At 52.5% G+C, this 12165-nt stretch overlaps 1 protein-coding gene across 2 annotated transcripts in view; it reads left to right on the plus strand.

Annotated features, from left to right (window-relative positions):
• ZNF423 (zinc finger protein 423) overlaps positions 1–12165 on the plus strand; it is a 334910-nt gene that overhangs the window by 58773 nt on the left and 263972 nt on the right. The window contains exon 2 of one of the 2 annotated variants that reach the window (XM_047836283.1): positions 4306–4365. The exons of the other annotated variant lie outside the window; for it this stretch is intronic. Coding sequence (XP_047692239.1) covers positions 4306–4365 — 60 coding nt within the window. The remainder of the gene's footprint in view (positions 1–4305; positions 4366–12165) is intronic. 2 annotated transcript variants of the gene reach the window in all.

Here is a 12165-nt window from a genome sequence, read left to right on the forward strand (position 1 = left end):
CTGAGGCTTACAGCCAGGGCCAGGGCCTTCTCAGATCCTTGAAGCCAGGCCCAGCAGCTGGCCCTGGTATGAATTTTGGAGTAAGGAAGGTGGTTTCTGGGCCCTGTTGACCCTTCTGGAGGCTTCCTCTGGCCCTTGGGTCAGTGCTTGCCTCTGTCCACCTGTCTCATTCACGTCCTGACACTGTCTTAGAACTTGTCCCCTGAGCTTTTCTACCTCTGGCCTGCACCTTGTCTGCCAGCCCAGGTCTTGCCTGACTTTGGCCAACCCCCCAGAGCAAGGGGCACTGGGGAGGTGGGTTACACAGTTGCCCACCTAGCACCACTAGCCCTGTGCTGCTGGGTTCCCAATGTCCAGAGGCCCAGCACACAGGTTTTGGGTCTTACTGGCATGTCGTTGATGGCAAGGCCGTCCCAGTGCACAGGGGGCAAGCTGTGCACACTTTCAGAGTAGGGGAGTTGTCATCACTTACAAGCCTGCTGCTGAGCTGGGAGACAGTGTCTGGTGAGGCTCACGAGCTCTATACTCCCATGGGAATCAGCCACTCACAGCTTGTGATCCCAGAGCAGGGAGAGAACCCAGAGTTCTGTCTGGAGCCCAACAGAGCTTCAGAATCCTTCTTAACACACCCTAAGAACCATGGTTAGTACGCTGTGCACTCTCCAGTGTGAACACAGGTCCTGTACCACCTCCCCTCATATTATACGTGGCCATGCATCCCCTGTCCGGGTATACAGACTTGCTGCTGTGCCCTGACCCTGTGTGTTCAGACTCACTGTGCCTTCTCCCTGTGCTTACACACTCGCCCCCCACACTCCCTTCCTTTGTGTGCACGCTGGCCTTGCGCACCCACCCTGCACATACAAATGGCCATCGTTCACAGGAGCAGACAACTCTGTGTTCCCCTTGAGATTGGGCAGGGTGAGGGTTTGCCTTGGCTTCAGTGGTGCCAAACATCTTTAAATGAAAAGTTAGAGGTAGAATCTGGGGAAGCCTCCAGAAAGCACCCAACTCCTCCGGCTGGCTGGGCAGCCCCTGTAGGTGTTATCCATATTGACCACTGTGCCGATTGAGTTTTCTCTGAGATGCCCAACCCTTGGTGTCCATTGCGCCTCCAGCAGAAGTCCACTTGGGGATGGCTCAGGCTCCCAGACAGCGCCTGCTGCCAGTGTAGACTCAGCACCCCCAGCAAGTGGCTGGCTCTGGCTGTCGGGAAGGACTTCCTTCCTCTGTGCCTGCTGCCCCGGCTAGTTATCTAGCTGTTGAAGAGACTAGTCCGGACGGAAGAGTAAGACTGAGACTGGAGAGGAGCCCCTGCACGTTCACGGCAGCAGGGAGCACGGAGCCTCGTGCTGATGCTGGGAACACTGGGCGTGACTTTTTCTCATCAGGAATGTATAAAGGATGGTGTGCTTGTGCCTTCAATAAACAAAACGTGGGGGGGTGCCTGGGTGGCTCAGTCGGTTAAGCGTCCGACTTCAGCTCAGGTCACGATCTCGCGGTCCGCGAGTTCGAGCCCCGCGTTGGGCTCTGGGCTGATGGCTCGGAGCCTGGAGCCTGCTTCCGATTCTGTGTCTCCCTCTCTCTCTGCCCCTCCCCCGTTCATGCTCTGTCTCTCTCTGTCTCAAAAATAAATAAACGTTAAAAAAAATTAAAATAAAATAAAATAAAAAAATATAAACAAAACGTGGGGAATGGGATGTTAGCTGGGTGGATGCCAGCAGTTGTAGGAAAATGCGTTCATGCCCCACGGCACTAGGTGGGTTGGCCCGCGGGCTCCTTCCTCACTGGGAGAGATGTGGTTCTGGAGATGCTGGTGTGTGATGTGGCCACTTGCCTGTGGTGACGTCTGCCACTTTGAACTTCCCCAGCCAGCTGGCATCAGGCCACCGCCCTCTTCCCAATTTTACAGGCTTGTCAGACTTGGGGAAGAGACCTTGGATTGTCCTAAGAGCTCCAAAATGGCAGATGTTTCCCTGATCTCCTTCCCATGATGGCTGAAGCCAGATCTCAGGGAGGGAAGGATTTGGTCCCATTCTGGGGACATTCTTCAGTTCAGTGATCTGGAAGGTCACCCTTCTCACCTGGAGAACATTGGGTGGGCCCAGAGTGGGGCCCTTTGTCCTGGTATCTGGAGCACACCGTGGACAAAGGGAGAACTGGGTCGTGCATTAATGTCATGGTAGCCACGGTCAACGAGGTCGACCTTTTTGAAGTTGTCCAGCAGAAGGGCCGCTTGGTGACCTTACAAACTGGGAGTGACTTCTTAGTAGAAGCGAAACACGTAGATCTTAAAGTAAGTAAACGTCGAAATGTGAAGGGAGCGGATTTTCAGGTGTGGCAATGAAAGCTGTTAACAACTGCTGCTTTCATGCATGGCTGGCTTCTGATCGCCGTAAGCATTATCTGCCAGTGTTTCAGGGGCTGTCTGCTTGGAATCAGCTTAGTGAGTAATAATCAGTTTTGTCTGATGCGAGGTCTTGATTCATATTTACAAAGCTGCATGTTTGAAAACCCTCCCTGGCTCTAACTAGCTAAGTAGAACAATAGCCTCGGCCCCACCCCAGATCGCCTCTGCATTTCATTTGGATTCTGAGTTTGTACTCTCAGGACGCAAACTTGGGAAAGAGCAAACACTCTGTTAGCATTCCTTGGCCTGTCGCTTCTTGTCGCGATTGTCCCTTCTCGGGTACGGTCTGGGAGGCTCTGGTGGGGGAGCGAGACCGGGGACAGATACATGATAAAGTGGGGCCACGCCATGCAGAGCCGGACTTGTTAATTCCCAGAGCTGGTCCAGCCCTGGCCACCAAACCCCCCGAGTGCTTGGGCCACTGCTCTGGCAGATGACTCCATCGCCCCATTGAGTCCTCCCTGCCACCGTGTGGCTTGGGTACCATTATTATCATTTCTGAAATGTTAAAACCGAAGCCTAGAGGTTAAATAATTTGCTCAAGATCGTACAGCTAGAGGCAGAATCGGGATTTGAACCCAGTGTCTGACTGTAGCCTAGCCTGCTTGCTCCTCTCACGGCTCCGCTGCCCAGCACACTGTGTATCTGCCTTCTGTGGGGTGGGGTGGGGGTGGGGATTACCAGTCCCGACTTGCTAGGAGTCTGGACAGCATCCTCTGTGCCTCTGCATACAGTGGTTTCAGTATGCATCGGTCTGCCTTCCACACGCAGTTGTGGGTTTCAGCCCAAACTCTGCACGCTTGTAGCTGTGTAAGACCTCAGGCACGTCACTTGGCCTCTCTGGGAATCTGTTGATGAGGATTAAATTCAGTAATGCCTGAAAAGCACTCAGCATTATGCCTGGCTGACAGTGTGTGCCCATGTAGGACGGCGACGGTGAAAAGGGAACTGGGTGGGACCTGGTAGCTTCAGCCTGCGCATGTGTAGAGCTTCAGAGCCCGTTAAATCTGAAAAATACTGTGTATGCACATTTTTGACTTAAACAAAGTTCCATTTTACAGAGTCCATAACCCAGCTTTAATATTATTACATGCCCCAGACTGGGATTAATTCCAGGACAAGAGATTTATTATGCTGTATAGAGTTTCTCCCGTGTTCTCCTAAGTACATGGCCTCCGTCTCCACCAGCCTGGTCTTACATGCAGGGGTACGGGATGCTGGAGGTGCCCCATCCCTACCCAGCCTTGCTCAGTGGGCCCAGGGGCAGGATGGAGGGGTGAGTTGCTTTCTGATGTTACCATCCCGTGACTGTCGACCACTGGACCTCAGCATATCCCAGGGTCTGTCTATCGGTTACGTCTCAGTGTGTGGAATAGCACCCCAGGCTTCTCCAACCTCTGAGAGTGACTTTGTTTGTTGCAAAAGCAAGCTTCCACATTTCAGTGGTGATGTAAGGAGCTCTTGGTAGGAGAATGGTATCTGTGGGATCGGGGAGAGGTCTGAACCTTTGCCGTCTTCCTGGGTGTCGCAAATGGCTTCATCTCAAGCAGAAACTCGGACTATAGACAGTAGTGGGCTGCAGAAGTGTGTAGAGGTTCTGATGCTGCATCTGGTTCCAGGCGGTGCTGTGATTGATTCGTGATGTCTGCTAGGGACACAGGGATGGGGAAACCATACTGATACTGCACTTGTTTGCTATTCAGGTTTTATTCCAATTATTTAACATCTCTGTGAAACCCACAAAGGCCTCATTGTAGGCTTTACCCCCTTGCTCCTGATCATGGGTATTATAAGGACTCCCACAGGTGATCCTTCTTCCTTGCCCTGTTCCCCACCCTGATGGCCTGTTTGTACGACTTCAAAACTCACGGGCCCATCTCTGTTCTCTCTTTCAGTTGAAGAGGGGGAGGCCTCGGACTTCTCGCTGGCCTGGGATTCCTCCGTGACAGCATCAGGTAAATGCCCAGGGGCTGCTGGGGGAGTTGCTGGGGGTCCTGGGGGGGGGGGGCGGCTCAGGAACTCAGAAAGCCACCCAGCTGGTTATAGAAATCCTATTCTTCATGTCACATTCCTGTCTCCAGGCCAGACTACTCTGTGCAACACGATTTTTATATCAGTTCCATATGGTCAATAAAATCTATTACATACGGAGACTAATCTGCCCTATTCTCCTGGGGGACCACGTTTCCTTCTTGTGGGCGCATTCAGATGGGCCACGATACCCCCACTACACAGGCTTTGAAGCTCCTTGCCATGGGTGCCATTGTACATTCATTCCGGTCTAATTGCATAAAACCCTCTTTAATAGGACGTTTAAACTCCGATCGGAATCTCAGTTCCCATATTCCCCCTCCCAGAGGGGGCTGTTTTGCACCCCCAGGCCAGCAACCTGAGCCCGTGCCTCCAGGGGGAGGTAATGGGGGAAGTTCAGACTTCTGTAATGTGTGGCCGCCATCGGGGTGGCTTGGCAGTTAGGGGACTTGGGTTTTCGGCTGACTTCTGCCCTTGTGTAAGCTCCTTCTCTGTGCCTCAGTTTCCCCAGCTATAAAAAGAGGTGGATGGATAAAGTTTTCTAACTGTAAAGTCTTGTCATTTGGAGCTGTCTGTGGAGCTTGGGGTTAGACCTGGCTTTGGGGTCCTTGGGAGCCCCTGGGGGGGGGGTGCTGTTCGCTCCTGTTGGCTCTGAGTCCAGCCGGCACCTCTTGGCAGCGGCCGTGGCTCCCAGTCCTGCAGATAGAGCCTCTCCTGCTTTGTCCCCGTCCCAGGATCCTGACCATCTGTGTCTGGATTCATGGGGGAGCTGGAGCCAGGCTGATCTCGTAGAAAGTTGGGCCTGAAGAGACTCTGAGGGAATCATCTTGTTCAACCTCCTTGTCTTCTAGGTGTGGAAACTGAGGTACAGAGAGAGCTTTGCTCTGGGTCAGTAGTTCCTAAGATGCGGTATCAGGCATCAGGCATATGCACATTTAACACTTGAATGGTTATACATTGGATTTGTGATTTTATGGCTCTTTGTGACTTAAGATGGTGCTAATCATTTAAGTGAGAACATTGTGTTGACAGTTTTAAGTAACAGTACATAATGCTTGGGTTCAGCAGAAATCATGAAGATGGTTTGCAGATAATGAAATCTGGGAAATGTTGGTACAGATTGGACAGAAGGGGAATGGAGAGCCAGCACTGGACACTCCTTGTCCAGCGCTCTTTCTAGCACAATCGGGACGCCACTTGGAGAGTTCCAGAGGTCCTGGTTGGATCCTGGCTGACTCAGGTTTGGGCACTGTTGTGTCTGCAGGTGCCTGGCCCTTGGTGACAGGGGCTCCCTCCATGGGAGAGGTGTTGTCTGAAGCCAGAATGAAGGCGGTGGTGCTCACATTCTTAGGAGAAGAGTCCAGGGTTAGGACAGATGTTGGGGTCCGCACTGGTTAGGTTGGAGGAAGGGACTGCATAGCCCCTGTCCTGTGTCGGTCTGTACAGGGGAGACGCATTCCTCATGGTTGGAAAAAACACAGTGAGATTATAAAGCTCTGTGTCTCATCCAGGGATCCTGACCCATGTGGGGGTGCATGAGCTCAGGCTTCTGCCAATACTGAAGAGGACCCTCACGGTGCTCCAAGCTCCCGGACCAGGAAAGCACCCAGCTCAGTGTCCATATAAGGTCCTGCCTCTTTGCTGCTTTCCCAGCGGGGCCGGAGGCAATGAGGACAGACAAGAATAGCAGTGGGGTGCTAGGAGGGCACTGGCTCTGGTCGTGGTGGTTGGACAGCCCTGTAGAGGGCATCAGGTGCTCAGACTGCATCCCTGAGGCGGTGGGTGAGATGTCACCCAGTCTGGGGTGCCAAGGGGGCTGTGTGGGGGCCCTGCCGGTCTGCAGTTCTCTGATGCCGTAGTGGAAGGGCCAGCCTTACGGCCTCCCTGGGGCACTTGGGCAGAGAGGAGGTTGTGAGATTTGTCAGTTTCCAGCCAAGAGCTGAGCAGGCCCTTCATGCGTGTGCAGGAGAGGTACATGGCTCTTTGGGAGTCCCCTCCAGCCCTCAGGGACCGTTGCGCCTGTCAGCTTTGGATTGTCTGTTCAGAGACGGGGAGAGGGAAGGCAAAGCATCCCGGGCATTGGATAAGTCACAGCCAAACAGTGCCTTGTTTTGTTTTCTTTGGCCCATTTCTGATGATTTTTTACAGCGTGTGCATGTGATAAATTTTCCTTCCCAATTCTGTTGGGCTTGGGCTGTTAAAGTCAGCTTGTGTTCCCTGAGCATGGGGCTTATGAGGTGTCATGGCTCCTGGGTGACAGGACCAAGTCCGTTTGGGAGGCAGCCCTGGACATGGGTGGTGTCATTTATCAAGCCGTCACTTGGTACCCGCCAGGCCCAGAACAAGCGCTTTACCTGCACTATCTCAATGCACTATCATGACGACCCCGTGAGGTGGGTGCTGTTTCCAGCAGCAGCTCCAGAGTTTCTCTGTAGGCTGGTTTAGGGACAGCCATCTGGTGGGCGACAGGGCCAGAGGCCTGCTTAAAGCTCCTTTGGTGTAACGCTTTTCAGTAAGCTGAGAAAATGTCACTTGGCCGCATCAGAGAACGGGGGGGCAGGTGCCAGGGAAGATTATGGGGGAGCAGAGCCTCCGCGAGCCACCCTTGGCACTGCTGCTGGGAATTGCCATCTTCATTCGGCGGCTGGGGGAAGGAGGCTCAGAGCTGTGGAGAAGGAGCTCGAACCCAAGCTCTCCCTCGGCCGGAGCGTGTGGCTTCACCTCTGCGCAGCCCGGCATAGAGATGGGCAGCGAAGCAGAACCCAAAGGCATCGTGGAGGCTTTAGGAAAGTCCCCGGCGGTACAGGCCACAGAGGGTCTTTGGCTCATCAGACCGGAGGAACCCAGGGTGAGGTGAGCAGGGTGAGCAGAGAGCGTTTTACCAGGAGGAGCGCAGGGCTGCAGGGCACAGGGTAGTTCCTCTTCTGTGGGGGGCCTCGGTGGCTGGGCTGCAAGCCTGCCCCCTGCCCGCTTTGCCCTGGCTGTGGGAGCGTGATGGAGAGCTCCAATAAAGAAGCAGAATGCATAGTGTGCTCTTTGCTCACCTCTGGCCTCCTTGGGCCCTCGTTGCCCGTGGGGACCCTGTGGTCACCACCCAGGGAACAACCTGGCCTGCTCTGTCTGTGCCCTCGTGTCGGGGCCCTGACAGTGATGGAGAGCCTGGCCCGGCCTGGCGGGGAGATGGGCTCACAGCACTCTTCTCTGGCCTGGCCGGGGCTTCATGAGAGGGGGAGGGCCAGCCTCTCGGCGGGCAAATACGGGGCTCCTGACAGCACGGCCCCTGGGATGGAGCCCTGCATTCAGAGCCTGGGTATGGGGTGCATAGTAGGGGTGGGGTTTTAAATCATTCCCCGCTGCGTTCTGATTTTTCTCACCCATAAAATGGGGAATGAGGGAGATGATACCTTATAATGAGATAATTAAAACAAGAGAAATTCTTAACCTGTTTTGAGCCACAGATGCCTTTCAGCATCCAATGGGCACATGTTACATGTGATTTCAGGGGAGTTCACGGGTTAACCTAACCTCAGCTTCCCCTACCTTGCCAGGCCATGGGTTTGAATATCTTAGGGATGGGAGGGTCCTTTGTGAAAGTCCCACAGGGGTCCTACCTGTCCCAAGGCTGGCCTGTGGCACAGGTGAGAGGGGGAGGCTAGGGAGGGTCTGTGGTAAACTGTGACACAGACCCTCTACAGGGACAGCAGTCCCTTAGTGCCCCCTGACTGTGCCAGGGCACTGGGGCCAGAATTGCCCAGTCATCTGAGTTTTTATTTATTAAAAAATGTTTTTTATTTAAAAAAAGTCTAATGTTTTTTTTTAAATTTATTCTTGAGAGAGAGAGAGAGAGAGAGAGAGAGAGAGAGAGACAGAGCATGAGCAGGGGAGGGGCAGAGCAAGAGAGGGACATAGAATCCAAAGCAGGCTCCAGGCCCTGAGCTGTCAGCACAGAGCCCAATGTGGGGCTTGAACTCACAAACAGTGAGATCATGACCTGAGCTGAAGTCGGACACCCAACCGACTGAGTCACCCAGGCGCCCCTAAAAAATTTTTCTTTAATGTTTATTTATTATTGAGAGACAGAGATAGAGACAGAGCATGAGTGGGGGAGGGGGAGAGAGAGAGAGGGAGACACAGAATCTGAAGCAGGCTCCAGGCTCTGAGCTATCAGCACAGAGCCTGATGCAGGGCTCGAACTCACAAACCATGAGATCACGACCTGAGTGAAGTTGGATGCTTAACTGACTGAGCCACCCAGGCGCCCCTATTTGTTTATTTTGATTTATTTATTTTTTAAAAGTTTTTTTATTTTGAGAGAGAGAGAAAGCACGAGCAGGGAAGGAGCAGAGAGAGCGGGAGAAAGAAAGAATCACAAGCAGGCTCTGAGCTGTCAGCCTGAAGCCTGATGTGGGGCTTGAACTCACGAATTGTGAGATTATGACCTGAGCCAAAATCAGGTCGACAGCTTGAGTAACTGAGCCACCTAGGCACCCCTCATCTGAGTTTTTAAAAAACAGAACAGGGAGCTGAATTTTCACATGAAATCATTAGATTAAAAAAATGTAGCAACTCCTATCGTTTAAAAAATATATTTTTTTAATGTTTATTTTGAGAGAGAGACAGAGTGCAAGTGGGGGTGGGGGGCAGAGAGAGAGGAGGACACAGAATCTGAAGCAGGCTCCAGCTCTGCAGGGTTCATGGGTTCTGCGGGGCTTGAACTCACGAACCATGAGATCATGACCTGCGGTGAAGTTGGACGCCCAACTCACTGAGCCACCCAAGCGCCCCTGCAACTCCTGTTGTTTGAAGGCAGCTTTATTGAGATACAATTTATAAATCATATAATGCATTCACTGAAAGTACAGAATTCAGTGGATTTGCATATATCCAAAGATATGTATCATCACCACCATAGTCAACTTACGGCATTTTCATGACCTCAAAGAAAAGCTCTGTGCCCCTTGGGTGTCACCTCTATCCTTCCATCACCCCCAGCCCTTAAGCACCCACTGAACTACTTTCTCTGTAGAAGGGAATCATATAATATGTAGTTTTTACTGACCAGCTTCTTTCATCTTGATATTTTCAAGGTTTATCTGAATTGTAGCCTGTATCAGCCCTTCCTTCTTTTTTATGACTGAATAATATTCCACTGTATGGATGTACCATATTTTGTGTATTTGTTCATCTGTTAATGAACGTTTGGGTTGTTTCCTCCTTTTGGCTTTTGTGAGTAGTGCTGCTGTGAACTTCTGTGTGCCAGTGTTTGACTGAATACTTGTTTCCAGTTTTGGGGGGTGTATTCCTGGGAACAGAATAGCTGGGTCATGTGGTAATTCTATGTTTAACTTTGTGAGGAACGGCCAGACTGTTTCCCACAACAGTGGCACCATTTCACGCTCTTGCCAGTAATGTGTGAGTTCCATTTTCTCCACTTCCTCACAAACACTTGTTGTTTTCCCTTTTTTTTAATTTTTAATTTTTTATTCTAGCCTTCCTAAATGTCAACTGGTATCTTATTTTGGACAACCCATATTAAGAAAAAAGTGTCCAGGCCACAGAAAGGCCTTCTGCCGGATGGTTTCAGCTTGGTCACCAAGTAGGAGGCTTTACCAGGGGGCCTCTCTGTCCCCTGCCCTGCTCTCCTGCCGACTTCCCCTCTTGTTGAATAGTCCAGCAAGCACAGTGAGGATGCCTGCCTTCCCTTCAGTGCTTTTTCTCTCTTCCCTCAAGCCCTTCTGCACGTGGTCTCTAAATGGCAGGCGCCAGGATAATCGTGATCATTGTGGGCTTTCAGTGAACCAACCCAAACGAATGGAGCTTTGCCACCCTTGCTCTGTCTGGTCACCGAGTTTGATCGGGGGCTGAAGGGACTCATCTCTGTATAACTGTCTGATCACAGTCTCACTGGAACCTCCCACCTCTCCAGGCCGGGTTTCTGGACAGGCTGGGCTTCCTTCCAACATGGCTGCTGTGGAGCAAGCTGGGGGTGCAGTGGGAGGAGGGTCTGGGGGGTGGTCTGGAGTGGGAAACAGTTACTCTGTTGACACATGCTCATTGTCAGTGTCTGGGCAGGTTCGCCAGGTTTATTTCTGGTGACAGACACGATTGTGTCAGGAGAGAAACACTTGATATAATTAGTTGGTTGTGATGGACCGAGACTCTATCGGTGTGATTGGAGTTGGAGGCCCTCCTGCCACGTGATAGGTCCCGTTGTCCTGGTTAATGGAACCATCCATCTCATTTACGAGCTACTTCTAGGAACAGAGTCTCCTTGGTGGTGCTTTGGACATACAGAAACTGAGGCACAGAGATGCTAGTGACTCGTTTTAAAGTCACACGACCAGGAAGTGGCAGAGCCGGGATTGGAACCCTGGCAGTGCAGGCGTGAACATAGCACCAAGGCTGTACGTGGCAGAGCTGGCTGTGAGGATGTCGTCCAGGCTCTTCATTTTTATTTTTATATTTATTAAAAACAAATTTTTTTTTAACGTTTATTTATTTTTGAGACAGAGAGAGACAGAGCATGAACGGGTGAGGGGCAGAGAGAGAGGGAGACACAGAATCTGAAGCAGGCTCCAGGCTCTGAGCCATCAGCCCAGCAGGCTCTTCATTTTTTAGAGGGGATCCGGAAGCTTTGTGAGGGGCTCAGCTCTGTGCCCGGGTCCCTCCTGGGTCAGGTGGAAGGGTGTAGCTAGGGCCGCGCTTCCTGGTTTGCTGCCCGGAAGGAGAGAAGGTACATGTTTTGGAGGCCTTGGACGCATCTGCCGTCTCGAAGGCCAGGCAAACGCTGCGGGCCAGCCTCTCTGTGCAGACTCCCACCCATCTGGCTGCAGTCCGCCTCTCTGCCCCCCCCCCCCCCCCCGCCCCCCGCACCTATACCTGGGCATTGGTCATGGGTACGGTTTGCAGGGGAGGCTGGTACTAGGGCTGCAGGCTTTGGGACCTGCTCAGGCGGGAAATTAGAGTAGCATCTGGGTGGTTGGTATCTGGGGGCCCCTTAGAGAGGGGTGCTGAAGCCCTTTGTTTTCCTTCAGACTGGCACTGGGTGAGCAGTGGGTCTGGGAGAGTGGTCAGGGTCCCCACTCCTGACAAAGGTAGTGGCCTCCTCGCCCCTCTGCAGCGAAGCGGACGGAAATGTCTGGAAGACTGGGCCTTGCACGCAGGGAGTCGGGGCCCGTCCAGGCAGCCCAGCCTGGACTTCTGAGCCTTCTCAGAGCTGCCTCCCCACCCCACTTGTGTTTTCTTAGAGTGCGTATTTATTATTTCAACTACTTCATAGAAACCCCACCTACAACCCTGTGCTTCCACACTCCTGCTGTTTGTACTTCTCTCGGCCCCTTTTCCACCTCCGTCGTGTGTAAACAGACTTACCTAGATGAGATCCAGCATGAAACGCCGTGGATTCCAGGTCGCTCCCATCCCCCCGCCCATTAGGCCTGAGCTTCACGCAACCCCCAGGCCCCCATAACCTTCTGTCTGAGAAGCTGCGTCGGGGTCCTCGGGTGAGTGGGCATACATTTTCTTAACTGCCCCTCCCCTGTTGGACACTTGGACTACTTTTCCTTTTTGGCTCTTACAAGTAGTACTACGACCAGGATCTTTGTGAAGGGGCTCTTTTTCTCCTTTGCAGTTTTTCTTAGGGGCTCCCAGCACCTTTTAACTTTTTCTTTTGCTCTTCAGATCAAGGCCCGAGCAACTGTCCTGCTCTTTCTCCCCACCCCTCT

This window comes from Prionailurus viverrinus, chromosome E2 (genome assembly GCF_022837055.1).
Source record: "Prionailurus viverrinus isolate Anna chromosome E2, UM_Priviv_1.0, whole genome shotgun sequence".
NCBI lineage: Eukaryota > Metazoa > Chordata > Mammalia > Carnivora > Felidae > Prionailurus > Prionailurus viverrinus.